Below are 23,105 nucleotides of genomic sequence, written 5' to 3'. Positions count from 1 at the left end.
AGCGGGAGACAGAGAAGCGAAATGCAACTGTGCGTCACGCGTTCAGAATGTTCTGGAAATGAAGCGTGCACGTCTCGTGCACGAAAGCTGTTGGCAGCTCTATGGAATTTAGGGAAGAAGCCTGCGCGTCACACACACATTAACCACCACCCCCCCACCCACCCCCCCCCCCCACACACACACACACTAAGCTGTCAATGAAGACAGCAATTTTTTTTATTTTTAAGCTGTCTTTGAAATTAAAAGAAAAGTTAATGTTAAGAATTAGTGATGTTAAGTGAGAAATAACACACACACACACAGTTTTAATAGATACTAGACCAAGTGCAGACCCGTTGGGTCTGTTCCCCCAACGCGCGATTGCGAGGGGAAGGGGCGGCCTGAGGCGTCACACACGCACTAACCAACCTCTCACACACACATACACACACACTAGCCACCCCTCACACACACACTAACCACCCCTCACACACACACACTAACCACCCCCATTGATATTATATGAATATTATTAATTCACTCCTTTTACCCCATGCCCTGCCCTATCCACTCACACATAGCCCCCAATTCGCAGGCACAGAGAAGGACACGGAGACACAGAGAAGGACATGGAGGCACAGAGAGGGACACGGAGGCACACAGAGATGGACACGGGGAGAGAGATGAAGTGGGGGGGGGGCAGTCGGACGCGCGTTGGAGTCCAGCAGCGGGAGGCCTGACGCAAGCGTACTTGGAGGCATACTGGAGGCAGGTGGGCCTGGATTGGTCGGCATGTGGGCATTGTGACGTCGCAGCTGCTAAGAGCAGTTTAGATCTTAAAAAATTGAGTGATTTGGGGGGGGGGGGGGGGGGGGGGGGGATTTTTTACTTTAAAAAAGGTGTACATAAAAATGTCTAAATGTAGTGAGGAGTGGATTTGCGAATGTAAAAGTGAAATCGCTAGCGAAATGGAAAAGAGTTTTTGCGTGTGGTTTTGGCGGACCGAGTCAAAGGCTAAAAATCTAATCTGAAAATATCTGAAAATCGAATCTGACATACACCCACACACAGAGTTTTAAAAGTATATAGATATGATAGATGGTAGAGCAATAGGGAAGATTCAGTGTGTAGGATATTGTTCTCAGCATTGTAGTGCCAGTTTCATAGACAAGGTCCAATGTTTGCAATGAGGTAAAGGTGAATTAAATAGTACCCTAGCTTATGGTGAAACCTGATAGCATCCGAAAATAAGCTGTCCCCAAGTATGGAGTTGCACACTTTCAAGCTTCTGTATCTTCTGCCCAAGGGGATGGGGAGAAGGAAGAATGACCTAAAGGACCACTGAGACATCAATGAAAATGATTATTTGATGCTGATCAGGCAGAATATGAATGCATGGAGTTATTTTTATAGTTTATGATGACTTACAACAGTAAAGTAGAAGTAAATGATTATTGGAACAAGTGAGTGAAAAAGAGGCTACATTGTAGATGTACTGAATTGTAGATTTCAGGAAAAACATATGCCACAAACACAAATAATTTGCATTCAAAAGAACAATCAACAACAGTTCAACTGAATAACACTGAATAAATGTATATGGCCATGAAGGTTGCCCTGCTGTGATTGGGAATCGGTTAGCTTCACGGAATGGGGCTTCCTTTCTTTTCATTGCTCACTTCCAAATCTAGAAGCTGTTGAGAAATCAGTTCAAAATCATTCTTTTAAAAACAGCCTTTATGAAGGAATCCCCTGTAAGCCAATTGTGACCAAGCTCTCCAAATAACAAGTTAAGAATGAAATGTTACCTCTTGGCAAACAAAAAATATTTATTGTGCCAAATTATTTAGCTTCTCCCTGACTTAGGATGGACAAACAGCTAATCTCAAAGAGATTCATGTTGGGCAATGTGCCTTATTATTCCTAAACCAGCCAGACTTAGTGTAGGATTGGAGTTCACCACATGGTTGGGAATTCCTTACCTATAGATGAAGAGGTACATTATTTACATTTTAATTATTTATTGGTGTTTTTAGTTAATTTAAAAAATAATTTTGACATTTAAATTTAGTACAAACTTTTAAATGCCTCTAAATATCATTTGTAAAATAATTTAAAACAACAGCTTCAAATCTTCAAAGGACATACACTCTATCTCAAACTTGTCTCGTGCCACATGGTGTCAGGGTGTCACAGATGCAAGGCCTCGGTTGTTAATGTTCTTGAGGCTGCACTACACTCATCACATTAATCCTGGTATAGCAGCACAACACATTTGGTCTTCACTCTCAGCCCAGGTAAGTGCATGGAGGAAGGCACCACGAGTGGCAAGCTAAATCTACCCTGATCCAGCCTATTATGCTCATCATGATGTTTAAGAGGGAACTGCAGATGCTGGAGAATCGAAGGTTACACAGAAAAGCTGGAGAAACTCAGCGGGTGCAGCAGCATCTATGGAGCGAAGGAAATAGGCAACGTTTCGGGCCGAAACCCTTCTTCAGACTTCTATGATGCCTTCTATTGGCCTGTGTGTTAGGAACAATAATGCAGTGAAATGTTGCAATTCCATTTCGAAAGTGAATTTAATTTCTTAGTGCTCATCCTGGGGATACTACTGACTAGTACTTTTAAGTAATTTTAAGTGTTCATATGCTTTTTGTTTTATATTTATTTTTCCTTGATTTTTAATGTTGTTTTCATTATTTTGTCAAGCATTCAATAATATAAAATGTTTTTTTAGCTTTGACTGTTGGCTAGGCTAACTGCCACCACTTTATGGCTTTATGGAATTATCTAGATCTACCCGTCTCACACGGATGGACATGGCTATATCCAGGACCTTTCTAAGGTAAATTGTTGCAGAGTTGCGGATGTAGCCCAGTCTATTGCGCAAACTAGCCACCTCCTGCACCTACACTTCACACTGCCTTGGGATAGCAGCTAACATAATCAAGGACCACTCACACCTGGTCATTCTTTCTTCTTGTTTCTCCCATCTGTTAGTAGATACAAAAAATTGAAAGAACATACCATGAGATTCAGGAACAGTTTCTTTCTCGCTGTTATCAGACTCTTGAATGGTGCTTTCAAAACCTTATGGATGTGTTCCTGATCTCCCATTGTGGCCTTTGCACTTTTTAAAATCTCACTTTATCTTTATCACTTATAATATAATCAACATTATATGTTGCAGTCTGTTTAGTTTTCTGTTTGCATTATCTGTTACATTTGCATACTGTTTGATTGTAATCATATATGGTATGATTTGACAGAGGAGCACATAAAACATTTTTTCAATGTATCAATCAATCATTACTATTTTCTCAACCGAAGTTCTGGCTGGTCACATCTCCATTAAACACTAATATCAAACCTGAGCATTCACAACAAAAGTGTTACTCCATCCTTCTCTTCACATTGATAGAACAGCTACAAATTTCAGAAAAGAAAACAAGTTTTGTTTTGAAAATTAATGATATGACACAGCATGGAAATAAGTATGTCAGCCCAGCAAATCCACGCTGACTACAGTTCTCCCATTCACACTAGTTCTATGTTATCAAACCTTTCACGTCCATTCCCTTCATATTTCGGGCAATTTACAGAGGCCAATTAACCTACAAACCTGCAAGTCTTTGGGATGAGGGAGAAAACCGAAGCACGGAACTGACGCAGTCACAGGGAGAATGTACAAACTCCACACAGACAGCACAAAAGGTCAGGATCAAACCCTGGTCTCTGGTGCTGTGAGGCAACAGCTCTACCAACTGCGTCACTGTGCCACCGAAAATATATTTGTCGCATCTCAGGTAGGGGCTTTGCTCATTAACAAAGCATTCAGGTGCATTTTGAATTGGAGTTTCCAAAAGTGTCTTGACTTGAACTCAAACAAATAAGCTTTAAAACATTTGAAACAAATATTAATACATTTATACATTCAAAAGAATACCAAGAAACTCAGGTAAACTAGATTAATATGAAAATTGTTATCTATCTGGTACATTTGTCCATCACAGTCATTTTCCAATTGCATGAATTAAGCTGTTGTTCCTGCACGATGAGTTCAACATCTGAGCAGTCAGAAAAAGACTGGCACAGAATGACCAGCAAGTTTACGACTTGAATGTTTCTGCAAAGCCCTGCCCATACTCCTGCAGCATTGGTTTTAACCTTTCCAAACTGAATGTACATTAAATTAAAGTATAGAATACTCATGAAAAGATAATACGATACACTTACATCTCTTCTGGGGAAGGTGCTTAGTAGTTTATATTCATCTTTTGGGAAGCCTTTGGAAGCCACATAATCAAAGACAACTTGGAGTCCGTTGGCTGCTAAGAAACGTCGTTCAAAGAATTCCCCACGTGGTGTTCTGATACGCAGCTTACTGACAAGTTCAGAGCTCTCCTCCCTTGGCTCTGGAGGTAATGACTGCTCAAGAGACAATCGAATAGCCTAGACAAATAAAAAAAAAAAAAAACCTGAGCAAGTCCTCAAATAAATGCAAGCACAGAGATCAGTTTTCCACCGATCTTCAGAAAAATAGTTATCAGGTCAGAGGCCTGCCTTTGCCCTTTTCATTTATGAGACATAATACACCTGTAGTCAATACAACAATATGCAGAACAAATTTGCAATAAATATGGAAAATACTATGAATTGTAACAATTTTCAGATTTTCACCATTGTTTTTACTAGAAAGAGTTGAATTCTGAAGGTAGCTTCAATCTATTTTTGCTTACTCCATTTATAAAGAGGATTTTGTAGTAATAATTAAATAATGTGGTTATGAATTAAATGACAAGATTACAGAATATTTCAAAAAATCTAATCAACGTTTTTTGTCAAGCACTTCCAAATTCTGTATCCATTAAGCTAAATGTAATTTGTTCCTTCCATTAAAGGTCACTCAAACCGATCTTTCTTTACCAAATCCTACCTGCAAATTATGCAGAGGTTCATGTCCTTCCTTAATTTCTGATCTTACATTATCATCCTTTTTTTGTGTAAAACTTTTGGTTTTAAATATGTTCATGTTTATAAATAGTCTTATGTTTAAAATTGTTAAAAGTAATGTTATAATCACTTGTGGAGGTGTATTTATTAGTACTACATTTTGTGTGGCTGATTAGTTTCTAGGGCTCTCGCTTAACCTTTTTTCCCTGTTGCCAGCCGGGCAACCTAGGCAGCTTTGTAGGTTGCCAAATGACAGTTTAGATGGTCATTTAAGACGGCTGGCATGACACGTGCGATAATGTGCGCGGACGAAGTGCGTAGTTGCCAGTCAGAATTATGGTCAATGAAGCATTCACATATTATTTCTGCTTCAAATAAAGTCACAAACTAAACATATTCACCAATCAAGACATGATATATACCACAATGACATGCAGCAAAATTATAATACAGTATCTTATCTCCTTTTACACGTTGCAATGAATGCAATTTCTATTATTTCTTTCCACTTCCAAACAAAATTCTGGTTGGATTATTCAGCGTATGATCAACCTCAGTGAGACCTAGTGCAGGCTTGGCGATCGCTTTGCACAGCACCTACACTCAGTTTGCAATAACCAACCTGATCTCCCGGTGGCTCAGCACTTCAACTCCCCCTCCCATTCCAAATCCGACCTTTCTGTCCTGGGCGTCCTCCATGGCCAGAGTGAGGCCCACCGCAAATTGGAGGAGCAACACCTCTTATTTTGCTTGGTAGTTTACCACCCAGCGGTATGAACATTGGCTTCTCCAATTTCAGGTAGTCCTTGCTTTCTCCCTCCTTCCCCTCCCATTTCCAGCTCTCCCACAGCCTACTATCTCCGCCTCTTCCTTTCTTTTTCCCGACCCCCCCCAGTCCCTGCTTTCTCCTCCGCTTCCCAGCTTTCCCTCAGCCCACTATCTCCACTTCTTCCTTTCTTCTTCCCACCCTCTGCACCCTCACATCAGTTTGAAGAGAGGTCTCGACCCAAAACGTCGCCTATTTCCTTCGCTCCATAGATGCTGCCTCACCCGCTGAGTTTTTCCAGCATTTTTGTCTCCCCATTCACACAAGTTCAGTTATCCCACTTTCCTCACCCACTCCCTACACATTAGGGGCAATTTTACAGAGACAAGTTAACCTACAAAGCCAATGCATCTTTGGGATGTGGGAGGAAACCTACATGCTTGCAGGGAGAATGTGCAAATTCAACACAGACAGTCCCCGAGGACAGGATCGAACACAGATCCCTGGCGTGTGAGGCAAAATTATACGTTGATAACTTTGGTTACTAAAAAAACCCAAAAAACGATCAATTTTCAGTCTTAAATCTCTAAGTGATGCTATGTACCCCTTTACAGCTACTGTATCTTTTAATTCAGTCCAAGACTATGGGACAGTACATTGGCCATAAAATTGCTACCTAAAATTGCCAGAGACCCGGAATTGATCCTGAATATGGGTGCTGTCTGTATGGAGTTTGCTCCTTTTCCCTTTGATCGCATGGGGTTTTCTCCACGTGCTCTTGTTTCCTTCCACATTCCAAAGTTCCTGTGTGCAGGAACTTTTTTCAGACCCAACCCAAAATGTAATATTTTCCTTTTGTCCAGAGATTCTGTCTGACCTGTTGAGTTACTCCAGTTTTTTGTCTATCTTCAGTTTAAACCAGCATCTGCATTTCTTTCCTACACACACAATACTATATGATAGAACTTTATTAATCCCAGGAGGGAAATTGTATGTGTGTGTGTGTATATAGTTATATATTCATATATAAATATACACTGTTTTGTTTTCTCGTTTATAACATTGTTTAGAGTACTATGTTTACATATTCTGTTGTGCTGCTGCAAGTAAGGATTTCAATGGGACATGAGAGAATAAAACACTCTTGATTCTTGATTTACGTCACTAATGTGTGGGATAGAACTAGTGTACGGGTGATCGGTGGTCGGCGTGGACCCGGTGTTTCCACGCTGTATCTTTAAATTAAACTAAAACACTAAAACCAGAGGGAATCTAAAAAAGGGTCTCTACCCGAAACGTCACCCAATTTCTTCTATCCAGAGATGTTGACTGCTCCATGGAGCCCAATTTCTTCTATCCAGAGATGTTGACTGCTCCATGGAGTTCCCGCACAATTAAAGCATGGAAGTCTTCACCCTACTATAGGTACCCAACCAGAAGCAATTAAATTTAAGGTAGCTCTTTTTTTCCCCAAGAACCCTTTTTTGTTTAAGTCCAAGTCAAGAGTCAAGAGAGTTTTATTGTCATGTGTCCCAGATAGGACAATGAAATTCTTGCTTGCTGCAGCACAACAGAATATGTAAGCATAATACAGAACAGGAGATAAAAGTTCACTGTGTCTATATACCATAGACCATATATATATATACACAATAAATAAACAGATAAAATGCAATAGGCTGTTATTTTTCAGAATTTTGTGGTGGTATTTAAATTCTGTTTAAATTCCATTTCGAATATTTTTGGAGGACCTGGAAACCAAGAAGCAAGAGTTACTCCAGGGAGTTACTCCAGTTCGAACGAGTGATTCTGCGTTGGTTTTCAGCGGTCGCGGCGAGTGGACAGCAATGGTGGCCAGATCTCCCACCATGCAAAGGGAGGGAGAAAGTGGCCGACGCTGACCAGTTGCAGTGGCAGTGCGCATGTACAGGGCGGCACATGCGCACAACCACGGTCGATGATGTGCTGGGCAAAGATCCTCGCTATAGGATCTTTGGTGCTGGCCTTGGTTTTGCGCATGTGTAAGGTGGCCGGCCGTGCCGGCGGACGAGGAGCGGGCAGAGACCCGAGACATGGATAGCGGGTGGAGACGGAGAGAGAGAGAGAGAGAGAGAGAGAGAAAGATAGAGGGGGCCCGCTCAGGTGTCCCGGTGCTTGCCAAGTCGGGCAAAATGGCATGGCTTTTGGGTTGCCATTGGCAACCGGGCAACCGCTAATTTCGAGCCCTGGTTTCTCCTCCATTCCAAGTTTATTCCTATTAAATACGATATATAATTAGTATGTTATAATTTATTTACTTTCCTAGAGCTTTCAATCTTTCCACACCATATTTTCAATTGTTGCCAGAGTTAGCTTCTGACAACTTCCTGAATTCTACTAAGCACATGAAGTTCAGCACCGGTTTACAAATAGAATGAATCTGCAGCTCAGGGGCATTTCAACTCTAGCTCTGCTTTCCCGCCTCAATTTCAGTTTGGCCACTTACAGATACTTTATTCTACCATGCCCCTTTTCTTCTGTCATCTACCTTAGCTTCAGGTAACAAAAAAAACTCTAAACCTGGGCTGTCACACTCGTGTGCGGACGTGGCGTCGAAGGACGAGAAGCCGAAGCAAAGAAGTTGAAGCCATATAACCCGTCACACACCTCTGCTCCACCCGGCGCTGCCGACACACAGCCCGTCACAGTGCGGCCGCACAGGGGAAACGAGGTAGAGGGCGGCAGTGGCCGTGGGAGAGTGGGGGCTATCCCGAGGGACGCACCCCTTCGGCCGCTTACAACTTGGTGCTTGGGTTCAGAGTGCCCAGTCACCTATGGCTTGTGTGGGAAAATGGCCCCCACCATCCCGTCTCCACACGCCAGTGATGTAATGGACGCGGGGCGGGGGTCTGGACCAATCGCTGACAAGTCACGGAGTCTAATTTAAGTGTAAGATGCGATGTGCTACTCTACACGCATGCAAGGATATAACAAAGCTTAGGGGGAGGCTCGTGGTTGGGACTTCGCCCTTGGACTGGGTCGTGACCGGTACCAAGAGAGCTGAGCTGTGGACAGATCCATCTGCCACTGACTGGATTGTTGTATAAATGTGTATGAAGAAACTGCAGATGCTGGTTTACACTGAAAATAGACACAAAACACTCGAGTAACTCAGCGGGTCAGGCAGCATCTCTGGAAAAAAGGAATAGGTGATGTTTTGGTGCTGAAGAAGGGTCTCAACTCGAAATGTCACCTATTACTTTTCTCCAGAGATGCTGCCTGGCCTGCTGAGTTACTTCAGCATTTTGTGTCTATCTTTGTTGTTAAGTATAAGTTGTTAAGTATAGATGCTTTGTCCATTGTGAAGCTTGCAATGACTGATACCTTGTTTCCGTGGTCTCAAATTATAAAACCAAATAGTTGCAGTCAAAACTACTAGATTTCATGTTTCTTTGACTGTAGCAAGCAAACAAAAGTTTTTTTTTACTGCAGCTCAGAACACATGACAATAACAAACTAAACTAGATTAAGTATTATGCGTTGCATCACACGACCCTTCTCCATTGCCTGTCCATTCCATTTCCCTTCTTCTCTTACTGCCCAATGCTGCTCCTCACCCCCCAGTTAAGCTTCCAATCTCTTGTATAATTCCTCAAATATCCAACAAAATGATCAATAATACAGAATATGGAGCCTAGAGGGTTATGAAGAACAAAAATATCAGCAGTTTCTTTCCAGTTACATATTATTGGCTCCCAATGTTACCATTCTCTAAGGCCTCTCAGTACCACAGAAGTTAACAAAGGCCCAACGAGAGTATAACTTTGTTCATCAAAACAATTAGATTGATAATGTTAATAATATTAAGGTAAAACAAATATCAAGCTGAACAAACATCCATTTGGCCAATAGAAAAATAAATAAAGGCAAATGCTTTATTCCTACATAGAACATCTCCAGCTGTATCTGAAAATTAGTAATTAAATAAAGGCTGTGAATAAATGGACACTATTGTACGAGAAGCAACAAACTGTCGGCAAGATCCAAACATCTAAAAAAAAAAATCAGCACACTCATTGATGATACCAGGTAGTCAAAGCCTTTTAACGTCCATTTCTGAAGGTAAACATCTCGTATTGCACTTGCTTTTAAACAAGTAAATTCATCTAGCTGTATTTAAATTTTGGCTTAAATGCTTAATTACAGAAAGCATATCTACAACTGAGGGTTCAAGTTACAAAAAAACCTTTGATCGTACTTCTAAGCATGGTTGCATTTAAATGTACTGATTTAAAAAATCATTGGTTCATAAAAAAAAATGTTTTCAATGATCCATCTAACAAAAGGCAATGCAAGCTAACTACTATTTTGTAATCAAGCATCAATACAGAACGTAACATCATGGATGAACTGATGTCATTTCAATATTTGTTGTTCAGTATCAAACAATACTGAAGAGGCAGTTGTACTCTTAGCAGCTGCAAAATAAAGTCAACTTTGATGTTCCACAGAATAATTGGCTTGTAAAAACTGACAGCAAGCTTTTTGTAAAAATTAAAATCTCCTCAACATTCGTACTCCAGCAGGGGAGCTATGTACTTAAGACATAAGATGCAGATTCTTACCTAAATTGGGACCATTGCAGTTTGGATCAGCATTGTTTCTGAGGTCACCTGCCAGTATAGAGTTGAATGGGAAACAGCAACTGATTCATGATCTGTTTGCTCTCATTACATGAGAGATCAAGATAAATTGTGTTTCTACTGTGTGAAGATCAGGTAACTCTGAAGGATCTGTGAACTGAATACAATATCTTGTCCTAAATCATGCAATGTGGATAATATACCCGGGCCACCAAGGGAAATTTTAAATTATAATAAATTCAGTTTTCTGACTGGATTCTGTACCTATGTCATTTGGTCTTCATTTGAATACTTTGTGATAGTCTGAAATCATGGGCAAGTTACATTTTCACGTAGAAAATCAATGGATTATTTTGGCAAGCCACAATCGGAAATAAAGTGTACAACACAAAATTAAACACTAAATGTTAAACATGGAAATGCCAAATTTACTGTTAAATCTTAAATAAATTTTCAGCAGCAGTAGTCATTGTGGGTTTATAATTATGTGTAATTATAATTGACAGTGTACACTATATCCGCTCAAAGTCCACATTAGAACAGCAATTCCAGCTAAAACACTCGGGATAGTTAATTGGGAATATGTAGGAAGGAACTGCCGATGCTGGTTTAAACCGAAAATAGACACAAAAAAGCTGGAGTAACTCAGCAAAAAACTCAGATTATAACGGTGAAAATGAGTTACAATGAGACGTTAATATAACTTGGGTGTTGGAAGGGGGAGGGGGATGCAAAGGTTACTTGAAGGTAGAGAAATCAAATTCATACTGCTGGGTTGTAAGCAGCCCAAATGAAATATAAGACACTATTCCTCCAATTTGTGTTTGGCCTCACTCTGACAATGGAGGTGGCCCAGAACAGAAAGGTCAGTGTGGGAATGGGAAGGGGAATTAAAGTGTTTGGCAACTGGAAGATCAGGTAGGTCCAGCCGGACTGAGCAAAGGTGTTCAGCAATATGATCGCCCAGTCTACGTTTGGTATCGTCGATGTACTGTATAAGAGTCCACACATTGAAAAATGGATACAGCAGATGTGCAGTGCAAGTGAAGGTGCAAGTGAAGCTCTGCCTAACCTGAAAGGACTGTCGGGGTCCTTGTACAGAGTCGAGGGAGAAGGTACAGGAACAGGTGTTACATATCCTGCGGTTGCAGGGGAAGGTACCTGGGGAGCGATGGTTTGACTGGAAAGGGATGAGTTAACCAGGGAGCTTCGGAGGAAACGGACTCGGAGGAAGGCAGAAAGGGTTGGGAATATGTGACTAGTGGTGGGATCCCTTTGGAGATGGCGAAAATGTCAGTGGATCATGTGTTGTATGCGATGGCTGATGGGTTAAAAGGTAAAGACTAGGGGGACTCTGTCCCTGTTGTAACAAGGGGGACGGGGAGAAAGAGTGGAGCTGCGGAGTACCGAGAAGGCACGTATGAGGGCCTCATCTATGATGGAAGAGGGAACCCCCGTTCCTTAATGAATGAGAACATCTCAAATGTCCTGGTATGGAACACCTCATCTTGGACATAGACGTGGCATAGGGAATAGGGGGCTAGTCTTATAGAGCAATGCAATGAGCCAATGTAAAAAATCAAAATTGCTTTTCCAAAACTCGATAAAACATTTTCCACATTTTTCTGGTTCTAAAATGCAATAAATTAAGCTTAATGGCTTCAAATCTCAAACATAGTAAGGAGAGCTATTGAAACACAGGTGTAATCAGTTTTACCACAAAGGGACAATGGGAACAAGGTCAATGAAACGGGTGAACAAAAATGAATTTAAAGTGATGCTAAAGAAAACAAAATATGACAAAAGAAAATAATTGGTAGGGATTGTTGAACTAGGCCGAAATGTAAATAATATAAAAAAATTGTCTTTCCATAATACAAATGTTGAGTACATGGAAGACAGCTGGGTAATGAGAGAATGGCATTATAAGAATACAATAAAACTATGAGGTTAGAGAAGCTGCAAGTGAAGCTCTGCCTAACCTGAAAAGTAGTTATTAAAAAAAGCCTTTCTTCAGCAGTGACCTTAAAAGAACTATCAGGGCATTCTGAAGTTAGGGCTTCTCCAAGTCTTACTTCATTTCTTGACCTATTTGTTCTCATCCAGGACAATAAGAGGCTTCTTTAGCGAGCAGTAGTCAAGTACAAATAAAACCAGCTTCCACCATAGCATGTCTACCACCAAGCATTTCTTCAATATCCTCTTTTAGCATTGCGAGGAAATCGCCCCACCCCAAGAGCACCCGATGTATTCAAATATCTTCAACATCCACTCAGTAATAATCGTCACTCCCATTTTTACCATTGTTGAGCCCATTTTTTGTTAAATATTTGCCCTTCTATCTTCTTTTATCTTACACTATTAAAATCTGTAAGATTCTAACTCCCACATTGAGTCATAGAGTCATGCAACGTGGAAACAGGCCCTTCGGCCCAACTTGCCTAACCAAACAACATGTCTCATCTACACTAGTCCCGCCTGCATGCGATTGGCCCAGTTACCTCTAAACCTAACCTATCCATGTACCTGTCTAAATCTTTCTTAAATGAGTACCTGTCTCAACTACCTCCTCCAGCAGCTCATTCCATACATCCAACATCCTTTGTGTAAAAATGGTACCCCTCAGGTTTCTATTAATTATTTTCCCACTCACCTTAAACCCATGTACTCTGGTTCTCGATTTCCCCGACTCTGGGCAAAAGATTAATTTGCCCAATCAATTCCTCTCATGAATTTGTACATCTTTATAACATTACCCCTCATTCACCTGCGCTGCAAGGAATAAAGTCCTAGCCTGCTCAACCTCTCCCTATAGGTCAGGTCCTCGAGTTCTGCAACATTCTCGTAAATCTTCTCTGCACCCTTTCCAGCTTGATAACACCTTTCCTACGACATGGTGACCAAAACTGAATACAATACTCTAAATGCGGCCTCACCATTGTCTTATATAACTGCAACTTGACCTCCCAACTTAGATACTCAATACTCTTGATTGATGAAGACCAATGTGTCGAAAACCTTTTTGATGATCCAGCATCTGCAGTTCTTTCTTAAACAATCTACCTGTGACATCACTTTCAATGAACCATGTACCTGCACACCTAGATCCCTCTGCTCTTAAACACTCTCTAGAGCCGTACCATTTACTGTGTAGGTCCTGCCCTTATTAAGACTTCCTATTGCAGACCAGTTTTTGTTTTTTCCCCTTCACTGCTTCTGTACTTGCATTAAAACCATTAAATCGCTAACTTTTTACAGTTCCAATTAAAATTTAACAACCAATAATGTTTCAGCTCTCTCTACCCCCAGCATGATTTGCTTTTATTTCAGATTTCTAACATAAGCAATATTTGGCCTTGTTAATTATAATTTAAATGAATAAATAGTCTGTGATTTAATTCAAGAATTGACAAAGTAAAAATATATATTTTTAAAAGAAAAACAAACCAATGGTACTGTCGTTTTCAAGAGATTAACGGCTCCAGGAATGTTTTCCAACTATTCTCGTGAACTATTGCAAAGGATTGGATTTAAATTCTTAATGTTCTTCACAATAATGGCATTATGCCATGAAGTTTATAAAGCAGAGGTATGCTTACACCATATGGTCTATTTATTAAAACTGATGTATGTAACTAATAGAAATTGAGACAGGTTCAAACAGGTTACTGCAATAGATCAGTCACGTGATAGTTTGTTCACATGTAATGAAATTATTTGCTTTCTGGTTACAGTAATTCCTGAACCAAATAATTGATTAAACACAATGATGTAATCTGTTGTCAGTCTTGGGAATAAAACAGTGCATTGATTCCCACTGCTTATAATAAATCTTTAATATGCTTCTTTTAATATCAATAATATTTGGATAATATAATTTTGCATGTTGAACTCTTGAGGCATACCACAACCACTTGTGCTAGATCATTTGTTGTTGAACAATTCTAATTCCAAAATTAATTTAAAAAAAAGATTTATATAGCAGTCAGGATCTTTGGAATTTATGAGAGCTATCTCATTATTCCCATTCTCCCATATTTCCATGTGCCCTTGCAACTCATCCTCTTCACATATGCTTTTCAACCTCCCTTTATTTCTTTCTATTGCTATTAATGGATAATTTACATGGGGAGAACATGCAAATTATTTCACCTAAAGTTCACACTAAAGGATTCAATGTAAGTATCTCATTGGAGATGAAGTTTAGAAAACAATACAATTACTTCAACCTTCTTCAGACCATCAAGAAAATGAGTTTATTAGCTGCACGTTAGTACACGTTTCACATTATATCAGTGAAAATCTTCAGATAAATAAGGTTGGTGAGTTGCAGTTGCAATAACTACAAGGCCCCCCATAATGTTTGGGAAAAAGACACATAATTTACTTATTTGCCTCTGCACTCCACAATTTGAGATTTGTAATAGAAAAAATCACATGTGGTTAAAGTGCACATAGTCAGATTTTATTAAAGGCCATTTTTATACATTTTGGTGACACCATGTAGAGATTACAGCAGTGTTTATACATAGTCACCCCATTTCAGGGCTCCATAATGTTTGGGACTTATGGCTTCACAGGTGTTTTTTATTGCTCAGGTGTGTTTAATTGCCTCCATAATGTAAGTATAAGAAAGCTTTCAGCACCTAGTCTGTCCTCCAGTCTTTCAATCACCTTTGGAAATTTATATTGCTGTTTATCAACATGAGGACCAAAGTTGTGCCAATGAAAGTCAAAGAAACCATTATGAGACTGAGAAACAAGAATAAAACTGTTCGAGACATAGGCCAAACATTATGCTTAGCAAAATCAACTGTTTGGAACATCGTTAAGAAGAAAGAGAGCACTGGTGAGCTTACTAATCACAAAGGGACTGGCAGGCCAAGGAAGACCTCCAACAGCTGATGACAGAAGAATTCTCTCTATAATAAAGAAAAATCCACAAACACCTGTCCGACAGATCAGAAACACTCTTCAGGAGTCAGGTGTGGATTTGTCAATGACCACTGTCCGCTGAAGACTTCATGAACAGAAGTACAGAGGCTACACTGCAAGATGAAAACCACTGGCTAGCCGCAAAAATAGGATGGCCAGGTTACAGTTTGCCAAGATGTACTTAAAAGAGCAACCACAGTTCTGGAAAAAGGTCTTGTGGACAGATGAGATGAAGATTAACTTATATCAGAGTGATGGCAAGAGCAAAGGACGGAGGAGAGAAAGAACTACCAAAGATCCAAAGCATACCACCTCATCTGTGAAACATGGTGGTGGGGTGTTATGGCCTGGGCATGTATGGCTGCTGAAGGTACTGGCTCACTTACCTTCATTAATGATACAACTGCTGATGGTAGTAGCATAATGAATTTGGATGTGTTTTGACACATCCTATCTGCTCAAGTTCAAACAAATGCCTCAAAACACATTGGCCGGCGGTTCATTCTTCAGCAAGACAATGATCCCAAACATACTGTGAAAGCAACAAAGGAGTTTTTCAAAGCTAAAAAATTGTCAATTCTTGAGTGGCCAAGTCAACCACCCGATCTGAACCCAATTGAGCATGCCTTTTATATGCTGAAGAGAAAACTGAAGGGGACTAGCCCCGAAAGCTAGCATAAGCTAAAGATGGCTGCAAAATAGGCCTGGCAGAGCATCACCAGAGAAGACACCCAGCAACTGGTGGTCCATAAATCGCAGACTTCAAGCAGTCATTGCATGCAAAGGATAAGCAACAAAATACTAAACATGACTACTTCCATTTACATGACACTGCTGTGTCCCAAACATTATGGAGCTCTGAAATGGGGGGACTATATATAAACACTGCTGTAATTTCTACATGGAGAAACCAAAATGTATAAACATAAACATAGAAAATAGGTGCAGGAGTAGGCCATTCGGCCCTTCGAGCCTGCACCGCCATTCAATATGATCATGGCTGATCATCCAACTCAGTATCCCGTACCTGCCTTCTCTCCATACCTCCTGATCCCCTTAGCCACAAGGGCCACATCTAACTCCCTCTTAAATATAGCCATAAAAATGGCCTTTATTAAAATCGGACAATGTGCACTTTAACTACATGCGATTTTTTTCTATTACAAATCTCAAATTGTGGAGTACAATCAGGTCCAGGCACTTTTCGCTGGTTCACCCCTCTGAAGAATCCATCACAGCGAATGGGGGCTCGGGAAGGTACATCAGTGTTCTCCCTATCAAAGTGTGCGTAAATCCAATGCAGAGCATCCATACAGCTTTCAATTCCTGAAAGTAGCACTTAATAAAAATGATTGGACCTCACGGATGAATCAGATATAAGGAGTCAGGGTTGAAAGTATTGATAAACTATAATGATATGGATTCTGTATATATGCATCTGTACAGAAGTGCAGCCTGATGTATTGCTGCTGAGTGTCTACACCTTGAATGATATTGAGTCATGGAGTAATACTGTGTGGAAAAGGGCCCTTCGGCCCAACTTGCCCACACCAGCCAACATGTCCCAGCTACACTAATCCTACCTACCTGCGTTTGGTCCATATCCCTCCAAAATTGTCCTATCCATGTACCTGTCTAACTATTTCTTAAATGTCGGGACAGTCCCAGCCTCAACTACCTCCTCTGGCAGCTTGTTCCATACACACTTTGTGTGAAAAGGTTACCCCTCAGATTCCTATTAAAACTTTTCCCTTTCACCTTGAACCTATGTCCTCTGGTCCTCGATTCCTCTACTCTGGGCAAGAGATTCTGTGCATCTACCCAATGTATTCCTCTCATGATTTTATACACCACTATATGATCACCCCTCATCCTCCTGCGCTCCGAATAGAGACCCATCTTATTCATCCTCTTTCTATAGCTCAGACCCTCTAGTCCTGGCAACATAAATCTTCTCTGAACCCTTTCAAGCTTGACAATATCTTTCCACCCAAACTGAACACAATACTCTAAATGCAGTCTCACCAATGTCTTAAACAACTGCAACATGACCTTCCAATGTCTATACTCAATACTCTGACTGATGAAGGATAATGTGCCAAACCCATTGAACCACCTTATCTACCTGCGACTCAACCTCAAGGAACCATACACCTGCATTCATATATCTCTCAGCTCTGCAACACTCCCCAGAGGCCTACCATTCACTGTGTAGGTCCTGCCCTTGTAGACGTCCCAAAATGCAACACCTCACATTTCTCTGTATTAAATTCCATCAACCATTCCTCAGCCCACCTGGCCAATCAATCAAGATCCTGCTGCAATCTCAACATTGAGCCCCGTGGGACAGCAATGACTAATTCAGGAAAGTCAAAATGATTTTTACATCTGACCCCAACTTTATACGAAAAAGTACAGGTATAGGAAGTGAGCTCACTGACCTGAATATATTGGTAAAAAGTAAAAGCAAAAGCAGAGAAGTGCTTTATTTTGCTTTAAAAGTTTTCTTTCTAATTGCAGCGGTAGAGTTGCTGTCTTACAAAGCCAGAGACCCGGGTTCGATCCCGACGACGGGTGCTGTCTGTACGGAGTTTGTACATTCTCCCCGTGATCACGTGGGTTTTATCCGAGACCTGGTGTACGGGTATGTAGGTTAATCGGCTTGGCATAAAAGTAGATTTTCCCTAGTGTGTGTAGGATAATGTTAACGTGCGGGGATCGTTGATCGGTGCGGACTCGGTGCGCCAAAGGGCCTGTTTCCGCACTGTATCTCTAAATCAAAATAAATTGTTTGGCATGCTACAAAGGCTCCCATTGGGAGGGAGGTCTCATGATTTGACGGTGATTCTTACACACTGCTTAAAGTCCTTCGTGCCTCGCTGGATACCAGATGTGATGACTTTGCTTGTGTAACCTTTGGTAACTTGAAAAAAATGTGGGTAGACCACAGTTTACAAGTCTAGACAGTGAGCCAGATCCAGAATAATCCTGCCTTATGAGTTTGTATATCTTTCTCCTGTCAAGATCTTTAAGCTAAAGAGTAAATGAATGGATAATCACAGAAAAATGAGTGCATTGCCAGAATATTCTTGTCCAACGTGTTCCGCAACTAGTAAATGCTTTTTATTAGACACAAGGAACTGAAGATGCTGGAATCTTGAGCAAAACATACAAAGGGCTAGAGCTTTGTGGCCAGGTTTGCTGATGATATGAAGATACACGCAGGGGCAGGTAGTGTTGACAAAGCAGGGAGTCTGCAGAAGGACTCCTACTGGTTGGAGAGTGGGCAAAGAAATGTCAAATGGAATACAATGGAGTTGCAACTCACTACTGGATAATGTAATCAAGACAATGGGATGAAACTTAAAACTTCAACTGCTTGGCTCAAAGTGCTGCCACTCGACCATGGTTGGCGCCAGAAGTACCAGCATGCAGGTTAAAACAGTGGTGTGAGCCGATTCCACAGCTTTACTACTGAGTGGCTGGTTGTGGTTTGGAAATGAAATTTACATGTGCAATATGTTGAGAACATATATACAAAAAAAAGTTCAGCTAATATACTCTAACCTCTCGTTCTTCCTCTTGTTCTTTTCGAATCTGTTCTTGACGCACCTGTTCTGCTATTTCTCTTTCTTGTGCTTCTCTCTGAAGAATAAAATTAATTTAGAGTTTAAACTTATTAGGAGTAATTTCAAACTATTTGAAAAATAAAAGTTGGGAGCATTTAATCTTAACATGTTATATTCCCAATTTAATATAAAGTTTAAAAAGTACAGAAAATCCTTAATGTTGATTTACTTAATATGAAAATGTTTCCTATGCAAAAAGATCAAAGCTGGGTTTTGTGGAAAGTAGTGAGTCTTTGTTAGGTGCTAAGTTCCCAATTACCGTTATTCACATTCCAGTTGAGAACAAGTTGGGTGAAGTTGGTGCTAACCCCAGTGTAAGACCACGTTCAGGACATAAATTCAACACTCAATATTAAACAAAAACTAGAACATATAACCATATAAACATTTAAATAAACTCCAATTATTAAGACATTCAAAATACAAACACTTACCTTATATCCACTCTCCGGCTTTAAATCTACACCAACCCCCTAATCTGGTGGTAAGTTCTGGGACTCTTGTCACTGTGTGGTACTCCATCTCGGGATTTCATTAGGTGCCTAATGGCAGCGTGTGGTTGTAAGATTGCTAGAGGACAGTTACCAAGAAATACAGGACTTCACCTTCCACACAGGTTTATGTGAGAATCTAACTGGTTATTACTGGAAAACTAATGACAATTCTTCACAACATTCCAACTGTTGTGCCTCTCAAATTTCATCAATTTTTTCGCAGATATCACAAACAGTTTCTGCTAATGTGAGACAGCAAGAACAATTTGAATTTCTGGTGTGCTTAAGTTGTTAGAAAATATCCCACAATTTTTCACATGTTGAAGGTCGAACTAAAGTTGACAAAAATCCAGATATAGGGAAAAATGCAGAAATGCTCAACCAAAGAACTGTGTTTTAATGAGCATCAGAGATGAGAATAGTTCAGATGCAGAGAATTTCAAGGGGGAAATTCCAAAGGCACCTGAAATAGAGTTGTTGCAACAATTCCAGTGACTGAGTTTGAGTCTGATCTCTGGTGCTTTCTCAGTCATAAGGTCATAAGGGATAGGAGTAGAATTAGGCCATTCGGCACATCAAGTCTACTCCGGCATTCAATCATGACTCCGCCGATCTATCTCTCCCTCCTAACCCCATTCTCCCGTCTTCTCCCCATAACCTCTGACACCTGTACTAATCAAAAATCTATCTATCTCTGCCTCTACAGCCTTCTGTGGCAAAGAATTCCACATTCACTACCCTGTGGGGTTTGAACGTTGGCCCTGGATTTCTCCTGGCTGTTCTGATTTCCTCCCACATCTCTAAGATTGGCCATTGTAAATTGTCCCTGGTATGTGGCTGAGAGGTAGAATTTATGGGTGGGGAGTTGATGAGGGGAGGGGAGGGGGGGGGGAGGGGATTAAAGCAAAATAGGTTGGAGTACAATTAGTGTAAGAACAGGTGCATCTCAGCCTCCTTCACTCCAGGGGAAACTAGCCTAGCTGACTGATAACTCCAATCCTGGTAACATACTTGTGAATGATTGTGAATCCTTTCTGCACTGCCAGCTTAATCACGTCCATCCTATAATATGATGACCAGAACTGCACATAATACTTCAAGTGCTGTTTAACCAAAATCTTGTACAACTTCAACATGATGTCCCAAACTCAGAGCCTTAGTTGATGCAAGTAAGAATGGCATTGCCTTCCTCACCACTCTGTCCATCTGTGATCACATTTTCAAGGAATTATGTACTTGCACACTCAAGGTCTTTCTGGTCAACAACACTCCTCAGGGCCCTGCCATTCACAGTGTAAGTTCTGCCCTGGCTTAAACATCCTGCATCACTTTACAGTTTAACTAGTTAAATTAATCTACCATTCACTTGCCCATGTTGCTTGTTCATTTCTATTCCGTTGTAACCATAAAACAACCTTCTTCATATCCATTATACAACTAATTTATACCTTAGCTCGATCGGCTTCCAGAGAAACTCTGTATGCTTCATCTTGTTCTCGTTTCACCCTTTCTCTTGCTTCACGTTCATCCTTATTAAAAAAACATATTAAAAAATAAGTGGCAAATAAAATTAGTTGATAACCCAAAGCATTTAAGTTTAAAGCATTTATTGGTTTCATAAAATGACCCTGTTGTGTACTATTTGTTTATGAAAGAAGAAGGGTCTCGACCTGAAACGTCACCTATTCCTTCGCTCCATAGATGCATCCTCACCCGCTGAGTTTCACCAGCTTTTTTGTTTTCCTGTTGTGTACTATCATTTGTGAGTAGTTTAATCTGTTTGCTATCAAATGTTTCAGGTGTGAGTCATGTGGGGCTCAGGGAGAGAGGGAGGGGGGGGGGGGGGGGGGGGGGGGGAGGGGGTAAAGAAGGGGATGGGCGGGGGGGAGGGGGTAAAGAAGGGGTGGGCGGGGGGGGGGGGGGTTTGTTTTTGCAGGTTAGTTACCTAAAATTAGAGAATTCAATGTTCATGCCATTGGGCTGCAAGCTATCAGTGGAATATGACCATAAAATCAAAATCTAGGGAGATGTTGGTATTTTATTGATTAAATGGCACCTAGTTTGCAGACTTGATAAGAAAAAGAACCAAAAGTGCATTTTGTGAGAAAAGTAATGTAATTTGTCGTAAATGTTTTCTGTTAATTATATGAAGAGAGAAAATTCCTTATGAGAACTTATTCCCCAGAAGACATCAGACAACAATAACAGGTTTACAAACAGTGATTATGAAAACATTTCAATACGTAAACGGCTGATTAAAATTGCACGTCAAGTGTAAACTATACACATTAATTTCAAAAATGTTTCACCCGAGCAAGTGACACATTTAATCTTGATAGCTTATCCTATCTGACAGTATGCAACCCAGATATTTCAAATCAGGTGCAGTGGCAAGTCGAAACAATTCATGATCAATTCCATTCATCTCTTGCAAAATAAACAAGCCATGAATCACAGTAATTACATTGAACTAGGCAGTCATTCAAGCATCTAAAGCTCCAGTTCTATTTATGAGAATATTAAAATCTGCGCTAACCTTCATTTTAAACCATGCCATAATTATACTTTTAACCCAAATGAAGAAAAGGTCAATGAATTTTATTTTCTCATCTTACTATAAACTACAAATATCAAAGGTAATTTTCACAGATTTAGACAGTTAAAGCAAGGGTAATGAATATCATTACAATTGGATTAGATACATTTCTTGTTAAGAATGCAATTACAGTTAGCTAATGTGATGGGAAAACTAGGAACATTCCATATGTAGTAAGCAGCAGGGCAGGATTGAAATGTGGGATGTCTGAATAGGCATCTACTATTCCAGTATTGCATTGTTTTGTTTTGATTTCAATGAATAGCCAAAATAAAATATCATTAGATTAACTCTGCATTTTAACAAAATAGAATAAACAGCCATTCAAAATGATATAAAATCAATCCAGCATGAAGTTTTCATATTTCCTAGTATAGGAACTTCTGCACAGTACACAAACTCAATAAAATGTTATAAGCTCAATTGTCAAATGTCTTTCCTAGAGATGAATTGGTAATAATCCCAATGGAGGCACTGACAGAAGTCTAACACTATGACTTACATGAAAGACAGTTTTGTTTCAACTTAGCAGGAAGAGCAATAGTGGATTCATAGATATGTATAATCTTTCCACATGTTCTATACTTTGTAATTGTTATTTGCAGTTTTAAAACATTTATTTAACTTGAACAATTAGCAACGTTTTCACTTTCACTTGATTTAGTTCACATGAGATATACCCAAGGGCAGAAACATGGATACACACAATACTCATTCTTCCTATGATCCTGACAATAACAATGTCCTATCTGTGAATTCAAAATATTATATTTAGAAACATAGAAAAATAGTTGGAGTAGGCCATTTGGCCCTTTGAGCCAGCATCGCCATTCAATATGATCAGTACCCCAATCCTGCTTATCCCCATATCCCTTGATTCATTTAGCTGTAAGAGCTAAATCTAACTCTCTCTTTCCATTACCAAAAATTCTTATCCACAGTAAAACAAAAAACAAACGTGAGCCTCAAGTAAAGCTATCGAAAATCCCCCACAATCCATAACTGGTAATTTGATTGTAAATTTTATCTTACATTGTATGTTGACAATAAAAAGCAGGAATGTTAATAAAATGGAAAACGTCAAATTTAAACTTTGCATCTGCCTTTGTGGTACGGAAAGAGGACAAA

The 23,105-nt window shown here is 40.1% G+C and overlaps 1 protein-coding gene across 1 annotated transcript in view; it reads right to left on the bottom strand.

The window, feature by feature from the left end:
- The window catches only part of faf1 (Fas (TNFRSF6) associated factor 1), a 264,696-nt gene that overhangs the window by 19,005 nt on the left and 222,586 nt on the right, over positions 1-23,105 (bottom strand). The window contains exons 16-18 of the mRNA XM_055641801.1: positions 20,830-20,910; positions 18,826-18,903; positions 4,219-4,434 (exon numbers count right to left, since the gene is read on the bottom strand). Of these exons, the coding sequence (XP_055497776.1) occupies positions 4,219-4,434; positions 18,826-18,903; positions 20,830-20,910 (375 nt within the window). The remainder of the gene's footprint in view (positions 1-4,218; positions 4,435-18,825; positions 18,904-20,829; positions 20,911-23,105) is intronic.

The sequence above is a fragment of the Leucoraja erinacea genome, chromosome 10, assembly GCF_028641065.1.
Source record: "Leucoraja erinacea ecotype New England chromosome 10, Leri_hhj_1, whole genome shotgun sequence".
Lineage (NCBI taxonomy): Eukaryota > Metazoa > Chordata > Chondrichthyes > Rajiformes > Rajidae > Leucoraja > Leucoraja erinaceus.
Note: the sequence above shows the minus strand (reverse complement) of the source record. Positions and strands in the feature narration are given on the sequence as shown.